This window comes from Chenopodium album, chromosome 16, assembly GCF_948465745.1.
Source record: "Chenopodium album chromosome 16, dcCheAlbu1.1, whole genome shotgun sequence".
NCBI classification, from domain to species: Eukaryota; Viridiplantae; Streptophyta; class Magnoliopsida; order Caryophyllales; family Amaranthaceae; genus Chenopodium; species Chenopodium album.
Window position 1 is genome coordinate 30557730 of NC_137849.1, and position 25923 is coordinate 30583652.

The 25923-nt window shown below is 31.8% G+C and overlaps 1 protein-coding gene across 2 annotated transcripts; it reads right to left on the reverse strand.

Annotated features, from left to right (window-relative positions):
• Positions 1-4310: 4310 nt before the first annotated feature.
• Positions 4311-9653, reverse strand: LOC145586358 (immune-associated nucleotide-binding protein 9-like). Of its 2 annotated transcripts, none has more exons than XM_081643169.1 (6): positions 9515-9653; positions 8379-8627; positions 7652-7929; positions 6155-6319; positions 5937-6071; positions 4311-4686 (listed from the first exon to the last, which is right to left on the reverse strand). In XM_081643169.1, the coding sequence occupies exons 2-6, from the start codon at positions 8608-8610 to the stop codon at positions 4474-4476; spliced, it is 1023 nt and encodes a 340-aa protein (XP_081499295.1). In that variant the 5' UTR covers positions 8611-8627; positions 9515-9653; the 3' UTR covers positions 4311-4473. The 2 variants fall into 2 exon arrangements, with proteins under 2 accessions (XP_081499295.1, XP_081499294.1); XM_081643168.1 differs by lacking the exon at positions 9515-9653 and adding an exon at positions 9353-9372.
• Between the last annotated feature and the right edge of the window lie 16270 nt (positions 9654-25923).

Here is a 25923-nt window from a genome sequence, read left to right on the forward strand (position 1 = left end):
AAAAAAAAAAAAAAGGTAATGACCTAAACTGACTAAGGTAATGACCTAAAATGTCTTATTAAATTAGGCCATTACCTAAGACACAAACAAGTTTGCAAAAAGCTAATTACATGTTTACAGATCAAATTGGGACTCGAAAAGAAAAAATTAACTAATGTCTTCTCTGATTAGACAGTCGGAAGAACACCAATCATTCAGCCTAAATCATTGTGCTACTGGCCACTGCGATATTTGCAAACACGTACTCTTGCGAGTAATTCTTCTTTAACAAATACTTAAAAATGCAATTGTTGTTGAGATTTTTTATATTAGGAACAAAAACCTAAAATTCAAAAACTGAAAAAAAAAAAAAAATGTACAACATGAATAGATCGAACCTAACATTAAAACCTTGAACAAATTGATGAATAAAAGTGTCAAATTTTCGAAAAGTTTTTATTTTGGATGAAGAACAATGAAAAACATTTTTTTTTTTCTTTCAAAAAAAAAAACAATTTTTTTGATTTTAATTTTTTAATTTTTGATTTTTTGAAATTAATTAAGAAATTAGAAAATGAATTTCAGAAATTATAAAATATAACTTTCGAAAATAAAAAAGAATTTCAGAAATTATAAAAATGAATTTTAATTAAAATTTAATTTGTTTTGAAAAGTCAAAGATTACATGGAAAAGTATATCCAATCAAATCATGCCACATAGGGCATGTTCAGAGCTAGCGTTTGAGTAGATTTTAGGTAGCTTTTAGTGATTTGATTTGCTTAACAAAAAGTGTGAGTGTTTGGCAAAGTAGTGGTTAGGTAGCTTTTAGGGCCTGTTCTGATTGACTGAACTGAACTGAACTTATTGGAGATGAACTGAACTGAACTGAACTCAACTCAACTGAATATTTTATGAGAGAAGGAAATTAAGAACTGAACTGAACTGAACTCAACTGAATATTTTATGAGAGAAGGAAATTAAGAACTGAACTGAAAATAAGCTGAAGAGAACATGCCCTTAGTGGTGGAGGTCGCTTTTATGACAAGTTAAAAATATTAGCTTTTGAAGTTAGTGGTCGTTGTTGAAATGTAATCTATAGTTTTAAAAATAAAAATTGATTTTTATATGTAACAGCTAGTCAATCGCTAGTTTACCGAACACTCATACCTAAATTATTTGTCTTCAAACCTAACAGCTAAAAGCTACCTACACAGTTAACAGCTATCTTCACGGCTAATAGCTATCTTCACAACTATATTTTGCCGAACACGCCCATAATAAGGCTTGTGATAGTCACTTCTCAAAGGCTACTGTAAAATTTTCATAAAAATACTACAACTTAAAAGATATGAACCCATGAGATGAATATACCTATAATGTTAGACTCCCTTGAAATGTCCCAAAATCGAATAAATCAAGAACAACAACATACCTGAAAATTTTATACACACCTGGGTGTGTAAGGTGCACCCAATGGCAATTTCACTGATTTAATATTTTTTAGCTCATTCAAAAAATAAAAATGAGCAAAAAAACCCTTTAAGTGCACTTATCTCTATGTACCCCTGAGTGTATATAAAAGATTCTACGAAAATATTGGAACTCATTTAAAAAAATTAAAAATTAACAATCTTTTATCAAACAGAACAATTTTTTGTAGATTTAATCACCACACAATATAATTACAATATGAGAAATTTATAATTTATATATAAATTTATATATATATATATATATATATAAAGAAAATGCTCTTACATGTTGATTGAATAAGGAAGTACATATTGGTTTTATTTTCTCCTTGACTTTGGAGGAGGTATGGTCTAGTGTGTCGTTTTTAAGTGGCCTTATAGTTTCGATGTTAGTATTCCCTTTCATATTATGGAGGTAGTAGTATGTTGATGTAACGAGGAATGTGTGGAAAGAAGATTTGGTGTTCAATCATGGCATATTTATCGTTCAATTTAGGTTAGTGTGTGTTGATATTTGTCTTAACGCTTTTCATTTCTATTATCAGAACGTTTGCTCTTCAATTTCTAGGGTTTATAGTATGTTTATCGTTCAATGACTCATGTTACTTGTGATTACTTATCACAAGGTCTTTACAACCTACTTCGTGACTTTACTATTGATCGTTCTTCTTCTACCAAGTTTCATGGACTTTCAGGAGACCTGAGCCTCGCTCTTCATGTTTTCCATCCCAATTTTGACTTAATCTTTTATCAAAAAAAGAAAAGTCATACTACCTCCGTTATATATTAGTTGTAACTTTGAGGTATTATTTGTGAGACGATATAAAATATTCCAAATAAAGTTGCAACTAATATATATGTTAGGGAGGTAGTAATAAATAATGTTTTTGTCACGGTAACACCTTTTTGTGTAGATAAGAAGGTCAAATCAACAATAAAAGCCAATAGGAAAAGAGCCTACTACCTTTAGAACTTTTATTTATCTACATTTAAGTTGATTAAGTTAAATATTTAACCTTGTAGTTATATAAGGGTCATTCATGGCCCTAGTAATTTTCCTTTAGTTTGTGGTTATAACTATAAATACTTTATTTTTTATTTATGCAAACAATACAATGTTAAAACTTAAAAGATGTTTTCTCAATATTTAGTCATGTCAAGTTGTAATATCACCCATATTTTTATTCAAGCATACCCGATAATTTAGAGGCACTAGACTTTAAAGTGCGAATTCTAGCCGAATAAGACTTCAATTAGAAGAAAAGCTCTTTCAACAAGCGCAAATGTGTTCTCTCGTCTAGAATCCAAGACTTTGATTTAGTTTAGAACAAGTTGTGAACAACTCCCTTCACAGCTGAAATAAGCACTTGTTACTCCGTACTTTGTTAGTGAGTTGTTAGTTGTTACCCAATCAATACAGCCTTGAAGAGTTACTTTTGTAAAAACTTGAGCAATTACTAAACAACTTGCTTTTGATGTAAAGCTTTAAGTAATTGAAGATGCTTTCTATCATTAGACATATTGCGTCACTATCTCGTGTAATATCATTGCCTTAATTAATAAAGCATGTGGACCCCATGGCTAATTTGTTTATGTAGAAAAAGAAAACTGTTGGCATGTCAATTATCTTTCTCACGCCTTAGACCTTGTTTAGTTCACATTATTTTTACTTATTTCAGAAAAAATAAGTTTAGATTAGAAAAAATAAGCTCACATTAGATCAGAAAAAATAAGTTCATATCAAATTATCGTTTTATGTGCAATTTTATATCGCTAAATATATTTAATTTCGTGATGAAAAAAATTATGCAAATTACGTATTAATAAAATACATATTATTACGAATCTAACAAAACCTCACTTGATATATTTTTTCCGTATAGATTATCATATATTTAAGGTCAAAGTTTGGTCAAATTTGACATTCAGATCAGATCAGATCTCACCAGATCAGATCAAATCAGACCAGACAGATCAGATCAGACCAGAGCAGATCAGATCAGATCAGCACAAATAAGGTAAACCAAACAAGGCCTTAGTATTTCAATAAATAATTTGGTGTAGGTTTATGTATCGGAAGGGGACTTGAGAAATTGACATCCATGTTGAAATTATGTCAAAAAAAAAAAAAACAAAAAACAAAAAACAAAAAAAAAGGACTTGAGAAATAGACATCTATGTTGAAACTCGAATATTATGCATGTTTGGTAGGTGTCCATAAATGGTAGTAACGGTGAAATTCTTATAGTGGTGATGCAAAATTGCAAATCTATTCCTAAATACTTTATTTTTTATATAAATTTTCATTACCATCTTTTACCACAACTAAAGCTGGCATTGAGTAGTGATAACAAATAGACAATTTAATACACTTATATGAAGATACATTTTAATTATGTCGTTGAAAATATACTTAATTTATCATCACTTATTAAACAGATCATAAGCACGTCGTTTGTATTTTAGGCAACATTCATACCATGTGGTATCTGTTCACTTATTTCACCTTAAGAGCTAAGACTCCTCTAATCACTTTAGTCTAAGCATATGTCCAAAAAAAAAAAAAGAAAACTTCTTGGGTATGAAGTTCATAAATAACAGAAACCACCTCCAAACTTCTCATGCCTCGGATGAGAAGAAACAAGAGTAGAATTTCAACAGTTGATAAAAGCATATACTCTTGGCATATTGTTGGCGATGATGCATAATTTGACGACGACTGTCTATTGTTCTGCCAATGTCACCTCAAAATCGTTCTGTTGATTTTGAGAGCTTCATATGAATTAGCTTCAGAGTTTGATGTAAGAAAGCATTACTTCAATATATAAAAGATGATGTGCAGAAAATAAAACAGCACATTAAAGGGGGAAAAAAAAATATTTGCAATACTTAATCCATCAACCGTGACAAGAAAATATATATATACATGCGCCACAATCCATAGTTATAAAATATTTAAAATGGAGTTTTATCTGCCTCAAAATAGATTAATAACGTATGGTACTATGGTCAGAAGCCATATCAAAGAATGGCACACTTGCCACTAGCAGCCTGCTTCCTGAGCTCCTCAGTTTCCTGCTTTGCCCTCTCTAAGTTTTCCCGAAGCTTTCGAATCTCATCATTTGATTTTGCCTGCGCAGCAAGGGCCGACTTTTCAGCCTGCACCCTTGCAGCATGCTCCTGGGCCAACTGTTGTTCTAGTCTTTGAGTAGTCTCTTTCAGCTTCATTTCAACCTACAAAAAAAAAAAAAAAAAAAAAAAATTTATAGTTATCTCGTGTAGAAACAAGGATATGGGTGCGAATTTGAGCAAAAGAGACTTCAAGAGATTCATCTTCAAAATCAATGACCCTGGTTAATATTATTCTAAATTCAATCAACCATCAATCAATTGCTACAAGCCTACAACTGTCATGCGTCCAATCAACCTGTTTTCTTTATAAATTAAAATAAATAATACTTCATATAATAAATATAATCAAAGAGGAAAGAGTGAGTCTCCAACTCCAAATAAATAAACTTATCAGGTATAAACTTGATACGAAAAGATGTTACTCAATGGAACTGAAATTCACAATAATCAAACACTCCAGCCAGCACTGTTACGTCTCAAGTCTCAACCTGCCAGAAAACTCATCATCTAATCGGCTGGCCCAGATAAGATGCTAGGATAATTGAAGCTTCAAGCGCAGATAAGATACTGAAATCACAAATACCTTGAAGCTTCCATCAAGGTAATAACAATATTCCTATGAGATAGTCAAATTAAAGCTTAGAAACACGTCTTCGACACCCCCCCCCCCCCCCCCCCTCTTTTCTAAAAATTGGCACACTTGATGCCAAGGTAGTCACAGCTTTCAGATAAAGTCACAGAGCAACAATTCTCGTAGAAGGCTGAGATAATCTATATTTACTGTACGTCTGTACATACTCATAGCTTACAGAGGTAGGGTGCATATACAGGACAGCAGGAAAGTTTTCAACACCATTAGATACTTCATATTTCTTGATCTTTTTTTTAGACTTGCAACATACCCTCTTCAGTCAGCACACATATTGAAAACAACCTTAATAATCCAATTCTTCTCTTTTATCAGTATCGAGTAATTTTAAGTTATTTGTCTGTTTACCTTCTCTATTCCATTCCTTAAAACTGTGACAAGGGACATGTGGCAGGTTTAAAGAAAAAAAAAAATTCATGTATCTTTACATCAAGATTGTACTACGTATTAGATAAAGTCAATTATGTCCAATTCAAAAATCATACCTAATCCTATTATAGGACATTTTCTACTAAATAAACTTTGGTCACATATATATATATATATATATATATATATATATATATATATATATATATATATATATTACTAAAAACTGGAATTCAAAACATAAGCAACCCATAAAACCAACTGATCTCGGTCATCAACTAACTATCAAAAAATAATTGTCAACTCAAATGCCAAACAGGAAAGAAGACCAAACCATTTCAGTTATCCGCTTGAGTTGTTCCTCATATGTTTTATGCATCTGCTCCTTCAATGCAGATATCTCTACTTTATCATAACCTTGTAAAGAGTCAACATCTTTTTCTTGGCGACGGAGTTTCATTGCTCCTTCCTGTACAATGAGGTGCAACAGTTAAAAGGCTATCATGACTACAACAGAAAAGAGATAACATAATTAGCATAAAAAATCCTCACCTTCAGTTCCTTAAACAACTCATCTGTGTAAGGTCTCCCTCCATTCGCTTCTGAGACCTTGTCAACTAGTTGAAGAAGCCTCTGCACTTGTTGCTCCTTCTTCGCAATATCTTTCGTTTTGTTATCAAAAAGAACACAGCGATTCTTAGAAACATCAAGAATTTTCTGCAAATATAAAATAAAGTATTAGAATCAACGTGAACATTCTGTAAATCAAGCAGACTTTATTATGTAACACCAGGAAAAATTCACCTAGCACCATGACCACTTGAGAGAATAAGAGCCATTTGTGGCTAAAAAAAAAGGTAAAAATATAATTTCAGAATACTACCCACAAACATTTGTTGATACTAGACTGCCTCAAGGATGACTTAAAAGTGCAGATCTATTAAACATATAGCTTAATTTCTTTAATAAAAAAGTATTTGGAAGATAAATTAGCGAATCTAATTCAGACTCTAAAGAGCCACCTAGCCAACCTGATCATGACAGCAGTAACACAAAAACTACAAGATAAAGGTAACTAATCTAAATTCACCTTCTCACCCGAACCACCTAGCTGACCTGATCACTGCAGTGATTCTAAGATCAATTGGAACTTTGAAGATTCAAAGATTAATAATGTGGACATAGCTCATTATGAAGCAAAACAAAGTGACCAAAAATATAAAGAACACTTGTAGATTTTCCAAAACAGTATCTATTGTACCAGTCCCATACACTATCCAGCTAGCTAGAAGGAAAGCCATTTCTGACAAGCTGTAAACCCTAAACCAAGTAATCTAGTTAACCCTGTTCCTAGTTGGAACAAAAAGATGACAAAAAAGGAGTGTTGTGAATTGTGAGTTTAAACGAGTGACTACCTCAGTACCTCTATCATAGAGAAAAACAAAAAAAAGGATTAAAGTTACTGCATAATCCCCAAGCTCTTCTATAAATGTAGGCATGTGACAGCTACTACAAAGTAAGTTATACCAACCTTGAATCAGATTACTTAGAAAAATGCCCTTAGACCAATAATAGGTTTGATTGATAAGCTTTTTTTTTTTTTTTTTTTTTTTTGTGAAATCCATACAATCCAATATCTAAAGAAGTCGTTAACTTTACACATGCATGACATCATGTAAAATGCAGAGGAATTTCACATTCAATCATCTAACATTCACATTTACAAAATTTATGCATCCAAGGAGCAAGTAAAATAGTGCATGTTTACAGACTTTATACATGTAATAAATCAACCGATAAAACAGTGCAAGTTCTAAAGAGTGCAAAGTTTATTTCTAGGGCTCTAGCTTCTATTTAAGTTCACCTTCTTCACTGGTATAGTGGTATGAGTCGAATACAAAATTATAGGAATAATTTCCGTATAAAATCTAATAAATTTAGGTAAACATCTGTAATTATACTCCCTAATTGGAACTAGCAATGTGACACGTCTGAAGAACTGGACAAAGATAATTATTACATCAAGCAAAAGCACATATGCCAAATTACCTTCAAAGGCTCTGGACACTCACGACCCAAATATTGCTCCAGAGTTTCATCATCATCTTCAAGCTCATCACCTCCCGTAAACACTACTATCATGTAGTCAGTAATTTTGGGGCCAAAGAATGTTTGCAAGCTTTGCAACGCCGCTTCCTCTTCTCTAGAGAAACGTGTTCTCACAGAGAACACGACAAGTATAGCATGTATACCATCCTTAGCCAACTCAATACATTTAACGATCTCTTTGCCGATAAATTCAGGTCCAACAGAAAAGTCAAAGAGCCCTACAGTTCCATACGAGCATCATATTTAGAACAAGTGCATAGACAACTTGTTTTAAAATATAAGTATAAAGTAAATAAAATATAATCAACAAAAGCTCCAAGGAACATAAGTGATTCAATATACTAAATATTTCACTCTTCACTAAAGAAAAAGAAAGGAGCTTATGCATTTTTATAGAGAAAAAATATGTGTTCCAGTCTAAATAATCAATGCTAAAACAAACAAACAAATGGCATCTTGAATTTAATATATTGACACTCATTGGTACCTATGCATGAATTATACAAGTATTTTTGAATTTCAGATGCACAAGCTTTATATATTCTCTGCTCAATTGACAAAATTGGATATATAAAACCTCTTGACAACCAACAAGTAAAAATTATCAATAAAATAATATATTTTTTTAAAAAAAAAAACACAAACACACATATTTGACATCACATACCAGGTGTGTCAATTACATTGATAACTTGTCCATCTTTAAGCATGGTAGATTGGAGTTCAGAGGTGCTTGTAACACCAGATGAGCTGGCTCTAGATTTATATGCCCTTCTTCCAAGGATGCTATTTCCAGTCGCACTCTTTCCATTACCGGTACGTCCAACCAAAACAATAGTTCGAGCCCCATTCGATAGGGAAGGAAAGTCCCAATCATCCTCAATTGAACTTCCACCCATTCTATCAATTGGTATATCTGCAAAATGGTATAATCTGACCTTAAATACAAGAGCCTAATTTAAAATATCAATCAATGCAAAATAAAAACATATCACATTCTATAATTAGTCAATCAAACTCATCATAACTAAACCCATGTAAATTATTCATCCATTATCATCGAAAGTAAGAATTTATACAATTCCCGCCGTTCCTTTAACATAAATACTTAATCAAACGACTAGATAAGCAAAGTAGGTAGAATTTTGTGGAAAAGGAGAGAAAATAATCTAACAAAAAAACAATTAAAAACCCGACATTGGTTAAAACCCTTCAAAAAAAAATTGAAAATCTTACAATCAACAAATCAAATTTTTAAGCTTGATTACAAGCTGAATCATAATTTTCAACAAGTTAATTCCATTGCCATCATCTAAAAGGCTATATAGTTCTCCCACACGGAAGTGTTTGGTTTGGAAGAAAACATCAAAGAGAAAATAAAAATCTCATAGATCATCACTAATTACTAAATACTTGTGCACAAATTAAATTCAATTAACTAAACCAAACGCAACCAAAACCTACAAAATTACACAATCAAACGAAAAACCCTAATTCACTATGATCACAAAACGATCAAAAACCCCAATTCAACTCAGATTTCTAATCAATGGAAGCATCTAAATTCACAAAAGAAAAAGAAAAAAAAAACAATCAAAGTACATAATTTGTATATAAAAACTAATCAATATAATTACATACCCATAAAAAAAATTCAGAAGCAAAATTAAAAATAAATAAATAAAAACCCTATAAATAACAGCAATTTTGATGCAATTTAGATAAGAGAAGATTGGAATGATCAGGAAAATTAAAGAGAGAGGAATTGGGGAAGATTGATGAAGAAGAAAGGGTAAAACTCACCAGAGAAGAATTAGGAAAAACCCTTGAATGTGAAGGAATGTAAAACGACAATTATGAATGCGTCTTGGTATATTTATCAAATTTGAAGAAGAAGAATTGGATAAATTTTGTTTTACTAGGATTAGCTTGACATGGAGTGGGTAAAAAGTTTATCACACCAAATTTTATCGCAACTGCTAAGATTGTTTTAGAATTTTGCGGAATTATGATGTCGTATATTTTCCCAAAATCGTTGTAAAAAAAAAATATATATATATATATATATATATATATATATATATATATATATATATATATATATATATATATATAGATTTTTTGCAAAGGTGTTAAATATATCCGAGTATAATATAGGTGTATTTAGGGTCCGTTTTGTTTAACTTATTTTCACTTATTTCATGTGTAATAAGTTCAGTTCAGTTCAGTTTTAATAAGTTCTGATAAGGGTTATCCAAGTACAAATTACAATTAAGGGTCTGTTCTCTTCAGCTTATTTTCAGTTCAGTTCAGTGTAGTTCAGTTCAATTCAGTTCAGTTCATTTTTTAATTTCCTTCTCTCATAAAATATTCAGCTTAGCTTAACCCAACCAATTCAGTTTAGTTTTGTTCAGTTCAGCTCAGCTCAAATTTGCTCAGTAAATCAGAATAGGCCCTAAAATAAGTTTTAATAAGGATTAATAAGTTAAAATAAGTTCATATCAGTGAAAATCAGGTAAATATAACACACCCTTAAAGGTGAGCAAAAATTCCAATAAGTTCATATCAATGAAATTCAGGTAAATAGAACACACCCTTAGAGGTGAGCAAAAATTCCAGGTACTCGAAATTGAAACCGGAACTGGTTAGGAACCGACGGGTTCAGAACCATAATTGTCATAACCGAAATTGGACCCGGTGGTTCCAATTCCGGGTAATAAATTAAGAAACCGGTTGCAATCGGTTCCAATTCTAATTCCAATTCTCAATTATTTGGACCCGGAACCGGTTGGATACCCGGTTAGTCGATTACCCAATATATATTAAACTAAATATATTTTAAAAACAAATATATGTTGAATGTATCTCTTATTTAAATCGCATGGCCCACTAAGGCCCCGTTCTTTAGAGCTGCTCTGCTCTGCGCTGCTTAAAAATAATACTTAATATTAAATTATTATAATAATAATTAATATTTAATAATCATAATAAATAATTAATATTTAATAATAATAATAATAAGTAATTAATATTTAATAATAATAATTAATATTTAATAATAATAATAATAAATAAATATATTTATAATAATAATAATTAATATTGAATTATTATAATAATAATTAATATTTAATAATAATAATAAATAATTAATATTTAACAATAATTATAATATTAAAATTTAATATTTAATAATAATAATAATATATAATTAATATTAATAATAATAAGTAATTAATATTTAATAATAATATTATTAAAAATTAATATTAAATAATAATAATAATTAATATTGAATAATTATAAAAATAATGAATATTGAATTATAATAATAATAATTAATATTGAATTATAATAATAATAATTAATATTGAATTATAGTAATAATAATTACTATTGAATTATAATAATAATAATTAATATTTTTTTTTGCTATTATTTTTATTTTGATAATGATAATAATAGTAATAACAATACTTATTATTAATAATGATAATAATAATAATTGATTTTTATAATAAAAATTAATATTTAAAGATAATAACTAATATTTAAAGATAATACTAAATTTGAATTTTTAGTAATAGTAATAAAAATAATAATTATTAATTTTAATAATAATAATAATAAATAATAATTATATAATATTTAATAATAATTATTATTATTATTATAAAAATTAGTATTTGATAATAAATATTTAATGATTATAATAATAATACAATAATATTAATAATAGTAGTAGTAGTAGTATTAGTAGTAGTAGTAGTAGTAGTAATAATAATAATAATAATAATAATAATAATAATAATAATAATAATAATCTCAAGCTCAGGATATTGGAGCTCATACAGCAGTGCATATCTTTGTTAGATTGGTTTTGCCATAGCTAAAGGAGTGGGGGCCCAGATTGTTTCTCAGCTACCCATTAACTTTTTATAGGTTGTATGACTCTATCAGTTAATAATAATAATAATAATAATAATAATAAAATAATAATAATAATAATAATAATAATAATAATTTATAATAATTATTATAATTTATAATAATACTAATAATAATAATTATAATAATATTAATAATAATAATAATAATTATTAGTATTATTATTATTATTATTATTATAGTAGTAGTAGTAGTCGTCGTCGTCGTCTTAATAATAATAATAATAATAATAATAATAATAATAATGATAATAATGATAATAATAATAATAATAATAATAATAATGAAATCTACTCTGCTCTTCGGCTCGGCTCGGCTCTGCTCTGCCCAGAAGCTCAAAAGAATAGGGTCTAAATTATACTCCAAAAAACCTCTCAACCCATTTTAAAGTATATTACATCATGTGAACCCCACTTTTCTTAAATAGCGTGAAAAGTGTGTGTTGCAAGACTTGCAACTATTAAAAAATGGAGGAAGTAATAAGTAAGGTTATGTTAACCCGTAGTGTAAAAAAAATAAAATAAAAGAAAAGAAAAAGGCAGGTTATGTTAGTTCATCTTATTTTTACTTATTTTAGAGATTAAAAATAAATTAAAAGTTCTGACATACTTTATTATTTAGTGTACGTTTTTTGTTGCTATTCTATTTAATTTGGTAATACAAAATTAATAAAAATTACATAATAATAAAATACACAGTATTATGAATTTAACAAGACCTCACTTAATATATTTTTTTTCTCATTACATATTTACGTACATATAAGATCAAAGTTGAGTGAAATAAGACATTCAACTCAAATTAGAATAATAAGTTCAGAGTAAAAAAAAAAAAAAAAAAAAAAAAAAAAAAAAAAAAAGGGATACAATACCATGTAACCTACCTTTATGTTTTACGTGTTTTTCTTATGTAACTCTAACTTTTACATTATTGCCTGAGCTAATCCTAAACTTGCAAAAACTCATTAAATTGGATGGAAAAGATAACATCGTGAATAATTATCAAATTAAAATGGTTAAAATGAAAACAAAAGAAGAAAAAACACTTAATGTTAGGTTTAGAGTTGGGTTTTTTAAGTGTAAAAAAGAAGGAGGTGGCAAGGGATGAGTATGTTCCTTGGATCCTCCTTTAATGGAGAGAAAGCTAGAGAATGTGTTCAGCTAGTGAGATTGAATAGAAAAAAATGAAAGATGTTAACGGAGTTACCTTATCCATCCAATTGTTTTATAAGTTTAGGGTTACCTACCTTAGGAAGTAGGGTAAAAGATAGGGTTACAAAACACAAAGTTACATAGAATAATTTCCTAAAAAAAAGTTCATACCAAATCAATAAATAAGCAAAAATAAGGTGAACCAAACAGATCGACTCTAACTATTCTGACTTTTTTAATTATGGTTTGACCTAAATTAACATGTGTAAATGATGATTAGAAGTTAATCTAACACCAGCTTTGATTCCAAACTTTTGCATATGAATCGCACGTATTGTACACAACACAACCTAAACATGACTTGTTAAATAGGAACTTAAATTGAACCCACATCTCATATCCTAATGGAGAAAGATTAGGACTCGATCGATCAAATGGAAAAACTTGAACCAATTTCTTTCGAACCCGTTATTAAATAATTGAATCAAATTCTAACATGTTATTAACTGACCTATATTGATTTGGCTGGATAGAACTTGTAATTGTAAATTAGTGTGACTCGAGGTTACCTTAATTAATCCATTTAGATTTGTCATTTTAACTATTAGAATTGTAATCGCTAAGCTACGTATGTACCATGTGATGATCAATGTTAACAAAAGTAAATATACTAATAAAGTGAAGATTGTAAGCACATATCAACATATAGTCATTGTGTCACGGTCCGAGATTTTGGGTCTCAAAACGTGCGGCGCGCTCTAGCCTTTTAGCGGCAAGAACGCTAGCCTTGTATGGAAGTGGGACTTATGAGCACAAAACAACACAACCGGGCAATTAAATCTCAAAAGCACTCACGTCTATTTGGGCGATGGAGTGCAGGTGGTCGGGGCTTGTGACGACGGCCGATATTTCAAGGCAGGTCCAAACCACGAGTGCTTTGTGCATCAAGTTGGTATGCAGGGGAGCTATTATGAAAGTAAGACACAATATCTATAAAAGTATAACAACAAACAAGCATAAAAGCAAGGCAACACTTGGTAGAAGGCTTCTTGATTTCATTAATCATTCGCCCTATAAAGAGCTTTAATTCGATTACAAGGAGAATCCCTATTGAACATTGCACTGACACTAACTATTGAGAGATATCATATAATATATTTAGGAAAATATTGATCTCCTAATATTATCTTTGTATTCTAGTTAACTTCCTAATAATCTAGGATATCTTTTGATTCTAGGTTAAGGAAGATAGTAATGCTTATATATTTGGGGCTAAGATTAATGAGAAGCTAAGCTATTCTATTCTCTTCTTCATAATTTGTCATGGTATCAGAGCCACGAGACAACAAGTACAAAGTGACTTGGGCAGAGGTTTTAGAGAAAAATACCCCTCGGTTCTGCTTCGAGATTTTGTTACACACACGGTTGTTGCTAAGAGTCCATCTTGGTCTTCCAATCAGTCTCCAGGTACCCCGTATCCCCTAGCACATTATATAAATTGTAACACTTTTTTTGTGAATTATCAAAAATTTATTGCAGTTTTGGTTCAAAGCAAGGATCCTAAATCTTTCAAAGAAGCTATGAAGTATGATGGGTGGCGCAAGTCTATGGAAGAAGAAATCCGAGCTCTAGAAGATAATGGGACATGGACCTTAGAGCCTCTTCCTCCCGACAAGAGAGCTCTAGGCAGTCAATGGGTCTACAAGACCAAATTTTTGTCGAATGGGGAGGTGGAACGCCTCAAATCTCACTTAGTTGTGTTTGGCAACCAGAAAAAACCAGGCATTGACTATGATGAGACATTTGCTCCGGTGGAGAAATTGACAACCGTTCGTACAGTTCTTGCTATTGCAGTTTCAAAAAATTGGGAGCTATATCAGATGGATGTTCATAACGCATTCTTACATGGTGATCTAGGTGAGGAGGTTTACATGAAGCTCCCCCCCCCCCCTAGGTTTGAAAGTTCAGATCCTAATTTGGTTTGCAGATTGCGCAAGTCGTTGTACGGCTTGAAACAAGCCCCTAGATATTGGTTTGCAAAGCTCACAAAAACTAGTGGAAAAAACGCTATTAGCAAATGGCGAAAAGTGCCTTTTAGCAACTAGCGCGAGGGCTACTAATGAGAATATTACTTACAACTGGCGCTTGTTCGTTGCTAATAGTCCTTATTCGCAACTGGCGTATTTAACAGCCTGTTGCAAATACTCCTTATTTTAGTTGTAAAAACGAATTATTCGCAGCTGGCTGTATTTAAGCCCGTTGCTAATAATTAGTATTTGCAACTGGCACTTAACTAGGCCCATTGCGAATACTGTTTTTTTAAATGTAAAAAAAAAATTATTCGCAACTAGCCTAGTTCTTTGTCCATTGCGAATAATTATTATTTGCAATTGGCAACTAAGCCAGTTGCGAATAATTTTTTTTTTTTAATTTATTAACATGTTATTCGCAATTGGCCTAGTTTAAAGCCCGTTGCTAATAATGCTTATTTGCAGCTGGCATTAAACTAGGCCAGTTGCAAATATATATATATATATATATATATATATATATATATATATATATATATATATATATATATATATATATTCACAATCCCCCCAAAAAAAATCCTCAAATAATAAGAGTTGAGTACACATTTCCGTCCATCTAAAAAATCTAAATTAAACTAAGATTAATCTTTCAATAAATATTTAGTTCTAAAGAATCTGGACCATTGCTCCTGAATTTCATTGAGTTCACCATCATTGTATGATGCATCTCTTCCCAAATACACCTTAAACAAATTAGAAATTAGGCTAAATGTTAGGCAATGTAAATATATAAAATACATAATTGTCATGAACTTTTTAGAAATTTAAATTTGATTAATACTTTGTAACACACATTGGGATCACGCAACAACAACGCATCATCATATGCAAGGGCAGCCACATAGCTCAACCAATGATCAGCCATCACGTGGGCTAATCACATATACCAGACGAGCAAAGGGAGCCTTGAAGGGCAAGGGTGGTGGAGCAGCACAAGTAACAGGACAACAGTCATATGATCTACCCCCTGTTCTCTTCTTTTGGATTAGTTAGAAAGTAATATGGCTCATTGTAACTGAGTAATATTTATTTGATTTATTATACTTTTTATTTTAAATAAAATATAATTGAAGTGCAAACACCCACCACCACCTCCACACATTTGTTATGGATCAAGTCAATGGGGTCAAAGGACAAAGTCAGCCACCATGGGTGGTGTACACCAGGCGCAAAAAGGGAAACAAGCAAGCACAACAACTAGAGGCAGCAACAAGCACAAGCATTACTATGCAAGAAGACAAAATCCATTAAGAAGAGGAGATGGAAAGAAAGTAACCAAGTTTCTATTATGTCTTTTATTGTCTTTCTATTTTAGCTAAGTGTCACATGTATTAGCCTTAAGGTCATCTTCGACCATTAACAATCTCTAGTATAAAGTATGACGTAGTAGTAAGAAGGAGGCATCCAGGAATTGAGTGAATTATTGTTAGATTGGTGACCTCAAGTCAGTAGAGAGATTGATAGCCTAAAGCTATTTTATTATCCCCTTAAGCCATTAACAGCCAATACAAGCATTCAACTTTGCCTTCAATTCTTATTTTCTTCTTTTTTGCAACTTAGATTAACTGAGTTCATAACAACATTATGACCTACAACAGAAGAAGAAGAAGACAGAAACAACAAGCAACACACACCCACTACCATGAGCAACAACGATTTCTAAAAATTGCAGGCTTTTATCTTTTTACTGTGGTAATCTAGCTAGATGACAAATAGTAGTAAATGCTTGACAATCAAGGTAGTAGGCCAAAGCTTGTAGCAATCAAGTAGTATAAATAGTATAGCCTAAGTTAGAGGGAGGCATTCTAAAATTTGTATTGAGAAACTTTGGAGAGTCATGGCCTAAAGCCATTGTTATGTACGCAAGCTTTATGTTTTTCAATCAAAATTAACCTTCCGACCAATTATTTTCTATTTGAACAACCACGTCCGTTGCATGAAGCTCATCATTCTTCCTTTGTATTAGTTGTTTATGTATAAACTTTCAAGCTATTTTTAAAGTTTAGTTCTAATCTGTATAAATCAATGTTAACCAGAAAAACTATTTTAAGTTATGTATGTATGCCTCAGTCACATAGTTTATGGTCAGGTTTTTTTATTATTATTATTTGAAAAAACCCATCAAAAGGACTATATTATGTTAGATCCGAGCAAGCAAGCTCAACAAAGTAACCTGTAGTGGCCAACATATTACCTAGCTAGTGCAGTCATACCTAAAACAACAACCAAAAATACTTAATAAATTACAACATATTCAAATAGTGTGGAAGACAAAAGATGGGCAGAACTAGCACAACTTTAGGAACTAAGCAGGGGCTTAGTCGCATTCAGAGCTTCTATTTGAGCATCAAACGAGTCCTTAATGCACTCAGAAACAATTAAGTGACAATTACAACAATGCATAATCACAGTATCAATCTTTTAACTAACAATGGTATAACTAATCTTGGTCGAGTTTGGGTTCAGATTGCTAGTAGCAGTCTGTTATGACAATTACAGCAATGCATAATCCCCCGAATGGGTAGTTGTCAGTCACGAGAATGATGAGGGAAAGCTAGAGAAATTGGAGAGACAACCACACTTAGTAAAACTCACTTTGAGACATAGAACAGTTGAGGGGAAAGGGAGGAAGCAAGACAATCAACAAAGTAAAGCACTTCAAGCAACAACCATATTCCACTAAGATGCAAGACAATCAACAGAGTGAAGAAAGTAACAATCGAGAAAGATAACAGCACAACAGAGACAAAAACATATGAGATTGTTTGCACCATACCGGCAAGATATATTCATTAAAAGGGGTAAATTAACTGACCTCTTTCAAATTTCCCTTGCATTCACGGTATGTAGAAATGATTTCATACATGTATCTCATCACATAGTATCCGGAATCTGTATCTCTTGGTTGTTGTGCGTACTTATACATGGAAATATCACATTAGATACATATACATTAATATATTTAATAATTATATGAAAAATTGCTAGGAAATGGGCAAACACATATGTACCTCCATTCTTAAGTGCAACAATTCTGGTTTACTCTTTTTAAATGCAATGCCTTTAAGATGTGAACTATATATATTGTACGGCCTACAAAAAAATATTAAAACCAAATGAGAATAATAAAGTACTTAATTGATGTTGTTAAAACAAATCATTCTATAATTTTCCAACTAGCAAGCTCATTATTTTGGACAATTCTGAATTTCGAGGTTTCTTCTCTGGTTGAATGGCAGGGTCAAACTCATACACAAGTCTCATACGTAGATAAATCGCATATAGAACCCAGTGGTCCCTACAATTAAGTATATAATCTTGTTATCATAAATTTCTTTATGAAATTAATAAATACGGTAATAATCACAAAGCTAGGACGTACCCTTCAAGATACGGGGCCAAAATAAATTTGCATTGCTTGTCTGCCTTTTTCATTTCGGTCATGAAAGCATTCTTCAAGTACTCTTGAACTTCATGAAAATCCTTTTTGATTTCAGCAACAGAAATTTTTCCAGGGCATAGAAAGGTGATATTAGATAGCTGGAATAATGAGATATGCTCGTCAAATAGATACCTACATATGAAACAGAAAAATTAATCACTACTACATTTTTTATCAAATGCAACGGCATAAAATAGGCTAATGTAACGGTACATTAAGATTCGTTGGGATAGGGTGGGTCTAATGCAATGACCTTTTCTATATTGCCAAATTAAACGGGCTAACGCAACGGTATAAAATGTCGTTTCATCAAGTGGGCTAATACCACGGTTCTTTGTTTTTTTATTTTCAAAATTAAAAAATATACTCCGCCATTCTCCCTTGCGATATATACTCTAATACTCTATCATCTTCATTATTTCCCCAAAATTCAGTTCTCTAGTTTAACTGCTCAAAATCCTTCCTCTTCCTCCATTTCTTTTCCCTTCCATACTTATACTTTACTATCTACCTTATTTGAGTTATTTCCCTTCTTCCTTCTTTCTTTGGTACTCCGTACTTATTTTGTGATTCCAAATTTAGGTTTCATTGGCGTCTTTCAATTGGAATTAGGGGTTTTACCTACTCCAACGAAATTGTGAAGATTTTCATGGGTAAGCTGAGATTGTCTCCTTTTCTCCTTCTATTGCGGTTTTCTTTCATATTTTGTGAATTGTTTTCATGTTTTATGTAGTTTTGTTTTGAATTTTGTTACTCTAGTAAGGACTACAAAATATGAAGTATGATATTTAGGGTAAAGTTATCAAATTTTCGACCATGTTTGAATTCAAATTGCCATGTATTGAAGCCAATCAACAATTTCATTCAATTGAGTTTCTTAGGAACCCCAAATCTATCATTTAGATTTGTCACTTCATTGATTTGTTGGAGAAACCTGGTCACTTGGTCAGAATTTAAGCCCAAAAAATTTATATGTTTTTAATCCTAGTTTTTCCTTCTTTTTTATCTTCATTTCTTTGGTAAATTTTTACATTCATTTACAATGTACAGTATCAACTAATGGTATGAATTTATGCAATTAAATTGCTTGAGGATTTGAGGATGTTATCAAAATTAAAACTTGGATTATCATGTTTTAAGTGATCGATGCTTAAGAAAATCTCATCCTGCTTTTAGGAAATTAATTATAAATATTCTCTTTGAGCATGTCATATAGGAGCTGAAGACTAATGTCATGTAATAGCCTTTTTATGTGTAGATCTATAATAAGACAAAGACCAATGAAAGCATGCAGCTTGTATTTTAGCTTGTGATGACATATCCAACTAATTTTAATTGAACTAGAGAATCAGTTTATTTGACATGCTAAGATCCTCAAAGATCCTCAAAGCAAGGTTCTTTTTATCTACTTTTCCTAAATTTTAAGAGGTTCCTATCAAAGCCTTTTTTCCAAAGTTCAAATTGTTTTGAAAAAGACATATTTAGCCATTTCAGATAATTTAAATGGTAAACAAGTGATGTTGCATCTCCAAAAGGATGACAACAGTACACTAGAAAGCTTGTTCTTTATAGTAATTTATTAGGTGTATGTGCCTTTAATGTCTTTTCAATCTCTTTGTGTGTAATATTGATCTTTATATACCTTCTCTTTGCTGAAGTTCATCCTATTTGTGTTCTACAAAGAATTATATTCTATTTGATTAATTTGGGTTTTTGTTTCTACAACTTGCTGGTAATATATAGGTCAATGAACTCTTACAGTTGAAATATATGAGCGGCATTACCCAACCCAATAGAAGATCAAGAATAGGGTTTTTCCTTGCTTTCTTTGTGTATATATTGTTATTATTTTATGAGATTATGTTTGAGTTGATTGTTTATAAAAATGATATGCTTAATAGTTATATGATAATAAGAAGCAGTTTAGCAGCTTGGAGGATACTACAAAATTATTCGGGTGATGAAACGCTTGAAGGAGGAAGCTAACAACCCCAAATCACAAGTCAAAGATTGGGTTCACTCGGGGCCCAAGGTCATCTATTATCTCCCTTAGAGGAAGGAAATCAGAGTGAGAAACGCCACAAGGAAACTGAGACTAAATTCAAGTTGCTTTCTGAGGCTTATGATGTAAGTCTTTTATTGCCTTTTTTTCTCTTTCTGTAGTTGGAATTAATTTGTAAAGAGGATGGAGTTTTTTATATTTAAGATTTTCATTTTTGTTATATAGAGGTTGAAATCAAGGTTGATTTTCTGCTATATATGTATTATTGTGTTATGAGCTTCAATTAAGTCACAAAAAACCGCAAGAAGATTATTTGGATCTAGGACCTCATCTTTATCTTCTAGGCTGTTTTAGTAATCTATCTCACTGCTCAAACCCACTTCCCTATCTGCTTTTTGCTGTATTAAATAGGTATGTGATATACTGACATGCACTATCTTCTTATATTAAATAGCAGATGGGGCTATTAGCAAATACCCATTTGCTATAGTAGGCCTGAATATTACCTTCATGCTGATCCAGTTGTTAGATCTTGTTAGACATGCAGGCAAAAGTGCTAGCTAAAGTCTTCTCTGATGTAAACATTGGTGGAGAGCCAGCTTGGAGAATTTTGTGCTTAGTTGGAGATATTTGAACTTGTAATTTACTTTTTGTAAACAATGTCAAAATTATGTTTTGACGAAGAAACATGTAGTTTAAGTGAGATTTGAATTTGTAACTTAATTTTTCGAGGTGCGAAATTGTATACATGTACTCTTGATTTTTAAGTTTCAATGAAAATTTTCTTTATTTTGATACATATATATAGCTTCATATGTGTAGTAGTAGTAGTAGTAGTAGTAGTAGTAGAAGTAGTAGTAGTAGTAGTAGTAGTAATAATAATAATAATAATAATAATAATAATAATAATAATAATAATAATAATAATAATAATTTCTTCAAAAAAAAATAATAATAATATTAATAATAATAATAATAATAAGGGAAATTCTCACTGGTAATCACAAACTTCTATTTTTTCTCAATGGTAAAGTCTAAATTTTTTTATTATCAATGGTAATCACAAATTAACATAACTAAGCCAATAGTTACTTAAGTTAAACAATTTGTTAATTCCTTAACCATGGTTTAGCTATTGAACTGCAAAAAGACACAATTACCCCCTACCAATTCTTTCTTCTTCCTTTCTCTTTCCCCTCCATTCTTTCTTCTTCCTTTCTCTTTCCTCCTTCCCGCTGCACTTCCAGCCACCAGCCACAGGATCCCCCGTCCCAACAAACCTCCTCCCCTACCTATCCAAACCACCAGCCACCTCCTCCCCTTGTCGGCGTTCAGCCTCCCGCACCTTCAGACGACCAACCCAGTAAAACCGTACCCCAGCTAATTCAACATTGAAGCCCTGACCAATTCAACCCAAACGAACAAGTCGACCCCAAATCAACATAATTCGACCACCAACCGAAAGCCCCAGCAAATCTAAGCCAAAACCCCATCATATTCGAGCAAATTCGAACCAAAACCCCTATTTTTCGAGCAAAAATTGACCCAAAACCTCCTATAATACCTGAATTGGGCAAATAATGATTGGAAATAACTGATAATTTCGCCCTCAAAACCTATTTCAACCAAAAAATCGGGGAAGGAGAGGAAATCGAGGAAGGAGATGGAATCGGGGAATTGAAGGAGAGGGAATCGGGGAGGAGATAAGAGGGAATCGGGCAAGCTGGGGACTGATTCCGGCATCCTCGAGAAGTGGTTTTAGTGGTGATGAAAGGAGAGAGGGTGGATCGGGAACCGGGGGGGTGTTTATTTTGGGATTGGGATGTTGGTGGTGGGGTCTCCGGCGGGGGGAAAGGATGGATTGAGACTGGTGGTAGGGGAGGGGGGCTGGCGATTGACTGGTGGCATGTGAGGGGTTGGATTTTTTTTTAAAGAAATTTTAAGGGTATTAATGTAAATTCATTGTTACTTAACCAAGAATTAACTCTGGTTAAACATTAAATGATGTTTTAATATCATTAAGGTTACCATTTGTTTAATCTTATTAATTAGTGATTACCATTGATAATTAAAATTTTCAGACTTTACCACTGAGAAAAAATAAAAGTTTGTGATTACTGGTGAGAATTTCCCTAATTATTATTATTATTATTATTCTTAGAATTAGGGTATATGCACCGCAGCATTAGGTATAGGAAACCGTGGCATTAAGTATTATAGCTAATGCCACGGCAATAATATTGTCGTTGCATCAAGTATTGATCTAATGCAACGGATCATTGATGTCGTGGCATTAGGTTTCATATGTCGTTGCATTAGACCTATTGCAACGCCAGCAGATGCCACGGTACATAGCCGTGGAATTAGGCCTATTGCAACGGAATTTGACGCTTAATGCAACGGATTTAGGGGTTGCAATAGATAAAAAAAAATGTAGTAATGAATTAAGTTAGCACATTTTTTTAAAGATAAATTAGTCTTGATTAAAAGTAAAGTAAAATGAGTATAGGTGGTTACGCTACGTAGACTTAAAGCAGTGACACATTTGCCAAAGATCCCGTCAGAAAATCACAGACGTCACTAACAGTTACCCAAATTTCTTTGCCCACGTCTTCATAGAACAATGGGGCCTTTAATGAAATTGTTTGTAACACCCTAGAAATTCCTTTCTTTTAAAATACCTGTTTTGCTCTTTTTAAAACTCAAAATAGGAAAATCTAAGACATTACCGCCACCTTGAAAACGGCTAAGGCAACTATCAATGACACACAGCGGGAGACTATCTTTAAAAACATTCAAAACGACTCAACTTAAAAAGTCAACCAACGAAAGTAAAGTCAAACCAAGTAAAACAAAGTCAACCTACAACTTGGAACCATTGTAGGCCCTTAACAAAACCAAACCAATCCAAAACCTTTGCGTTAGTCTCACAAACATAATATAATGAAATAATTAAAGCAATAAACATATCGTAAACTTATGGAAACTAGCATGATTCGTTCTTCACTCATGCCCATCATGAATGTGCTTCATCACCTGAAAAGCTACTCTCTACTTGTTTCCACTACTCTCCATTAAAAATGGGTCATCATAGGACCAAGGTAAAGACAAGGCCAAGAAACACACAAACACACAATTAGCAAAGCTGAGTACATAAGCATAATTAAACACACTACATGCTTTCACCTATCAACACACAACTTACCTCGTTGCACCTGTTTACAAGCACACAACATATAACATGATTTCTCAATTAAGTAACTAAATGATTCATTTAGCATTGATTACGCATCAAACGGGTTTCTCCCCTAACCTGCCCCAATAAAGGGGTACTAACACGGGAGCTAACCGTGCCAGTATAAAAGAACCACTCGTAAGTGGTGGAATTCTTGTGCATAATAATAAAAGGAAAATACAACGTCCTGTACTCCCAGTAGAAGTTATGGTTAAATATAAAACCCCATAACTCCCCCCATATGTTCATACTCAAGATATATACGTTCTAATAGTTTTGGTGCGTAATCTCTTTCACTTTACGTTATTTACATATTATTAAACTTGGTGATGACTCTCAAACCATAAAAAAATCAAACATTATAATTATCCAAACAATTAAACATTCCAATTTAATTCTTAAATAATTAGTGACCACATAGTATTTAATGTTGAACCCTTTTTAAATTTACCTCGGTGTCAAAGACACCTTAAACGCGTAATGCGCCACAATTCTTATCCCTTGGTGTTAGAAACACCTTAAGTGCACTAAGGCACCAAAATATAATTTGTTCCTCATGTACATAGACACTTAAATAGCTCTTTTCTCATGCTTATAGCATCGATAAAAATTATATGAACCATAATAAAATTCCTCTTTAATATTAACCAAATTAAACATTTAGTTTAATTAAACATGCTCTCTATCATGCCAATAATAAAAGTGTGGTTCATACATAATATGCCAAAATAATTTTTTCCATTCAACAATCCATCACTAATACTCCATGTTTCATAATTCAATCACGAACATCAACCAAATAATAAATTCCAATCACATCCTATCATGATACTAGTTGGAATCAATTATTCAAAGTCTAGCATGTTCCTATATCACTAAAGAAATACCAAGTACGCGAACGTACCTTGAATACGATCTTAAAATCGCCACGACTAATAGAAATCACTCACTTGGAAGTCTCCTACATCCAAAATCATAATATGGCATTAAGATCTACTCCACACAAATTTCCAGCAATATATACTCTTATTAAACCACTCATAATTTAATTAAAACAAGCTGAAAATTAATTTAAAACCTCTTAATTTAATCCACTAATGGGTCAAGAAACTTAATTTTTAGCTTACTAACAAAATTTCCAGCAATATTAATTCATGAAAACTTGCTGTAATTGTACTTTAAACCCTCAAATTAAAGGTTTAAACCACCCTAAATCATATTCCTTCAATAATCAATTATTTACAAATCTAGGGTTTCAAATTTGAGGCTTTTTAATTAAAATTAAAATCTAAAAATTAATTTGCATCATACTTAAAATTAATCATCATAAAACCATCACAAAACTCATAATTTATAATTAGATCTAGGATTAAACAAAAGAAAAATAAAAAAGAATAATTTTTTTCTTCGAAAGGGTGGCTGGACAGCAGCCACGGCACCACAGCCGACTGCTGTCGTGCTGCTGGTGGCGCCGCCGCTGCTACCGGCTGCTGCTGCTGGTGGTCGGCGACCCACCGGTGGTGTGGTGGTGGCCGACGGTGGTACGTGCAAAGGGAAGGGGAAAAGAAAGAAAAAAAAAAGAAATAAAGGAGAAGGAAGAGAAAGTTTACCTTAGGTATTCTCCACTCTAGGCAAAGTTTAATTTGCCCAAGTGTTGAATATTTATACCCCTTTCTCTAGAAACCCTTCTTACCTAAAATTTCCTTTTTAATCTTTACTAATCCATTTCCTAATAAAACTAAACTAAAATAAATCCCAACGTAATAAAATAATTAATTAAATAAAACTTTCCTTTTATAAAATATTACTAAACTTATTTAAAATAAATAATTAAAATGCCATAAATAATTCATTTCAAATTATTTAAATACCTCACAAAATACTTATTTAAAATAAAATTCATATAAAAATACGGGGTATTATATTGTTGTACTTTCACACTCCTCATCACTTGAGCTCAAGAAGTAGTGCAACAGACTACAATGTTCACTTAGGCTACCAATGACCTTTTCGGGAACTGATTCGATGCCTTTTCTTACAGTTTTTTACTCCCTCGATTTAGGGTCACAACTATTAGATTTCTCGTGGTTTGGTACGGATTTGGCCTTCTTTCTTGGTGGAGACATGTCCTTCAAAATAATAAGCAAAGTGTTATAAATATTTACCAAAAAGATACTTTATTTACAGTAGTTTTTGGTGTGGAAGTTTTACCTTATCTTCAAAGACCACCAAATCTTTAGGCCATTCTACAAAGTATCCTTTAGTAAATTAATAAAATTTAAAACCTAGAACAAGCTACAATGAGCAAATTCACGAAAAATCCGAACCTAGAAGCAGCAAA

Excerpts from the sequence above, each read along its gene's own strand:
- LOC145586358 (XM_081643168.1), bottom strand. Across the intron at positions 6,320-7,651 it reads AGTGTCCAGAGCCTTTGAAG|AAAATTCTTGATGTTTCTAA; the intron begins GTAATTTGGCAT and ends TTATATTTGCAG. Across the intron at positions 4,687-5,936 it reads TCAAGCGGATAACTGAAATG|GTTGAAATGAAGCTGAAAGA; the intron begins GTTTGGTCTTCT and ends TTTTTTTTGTAG.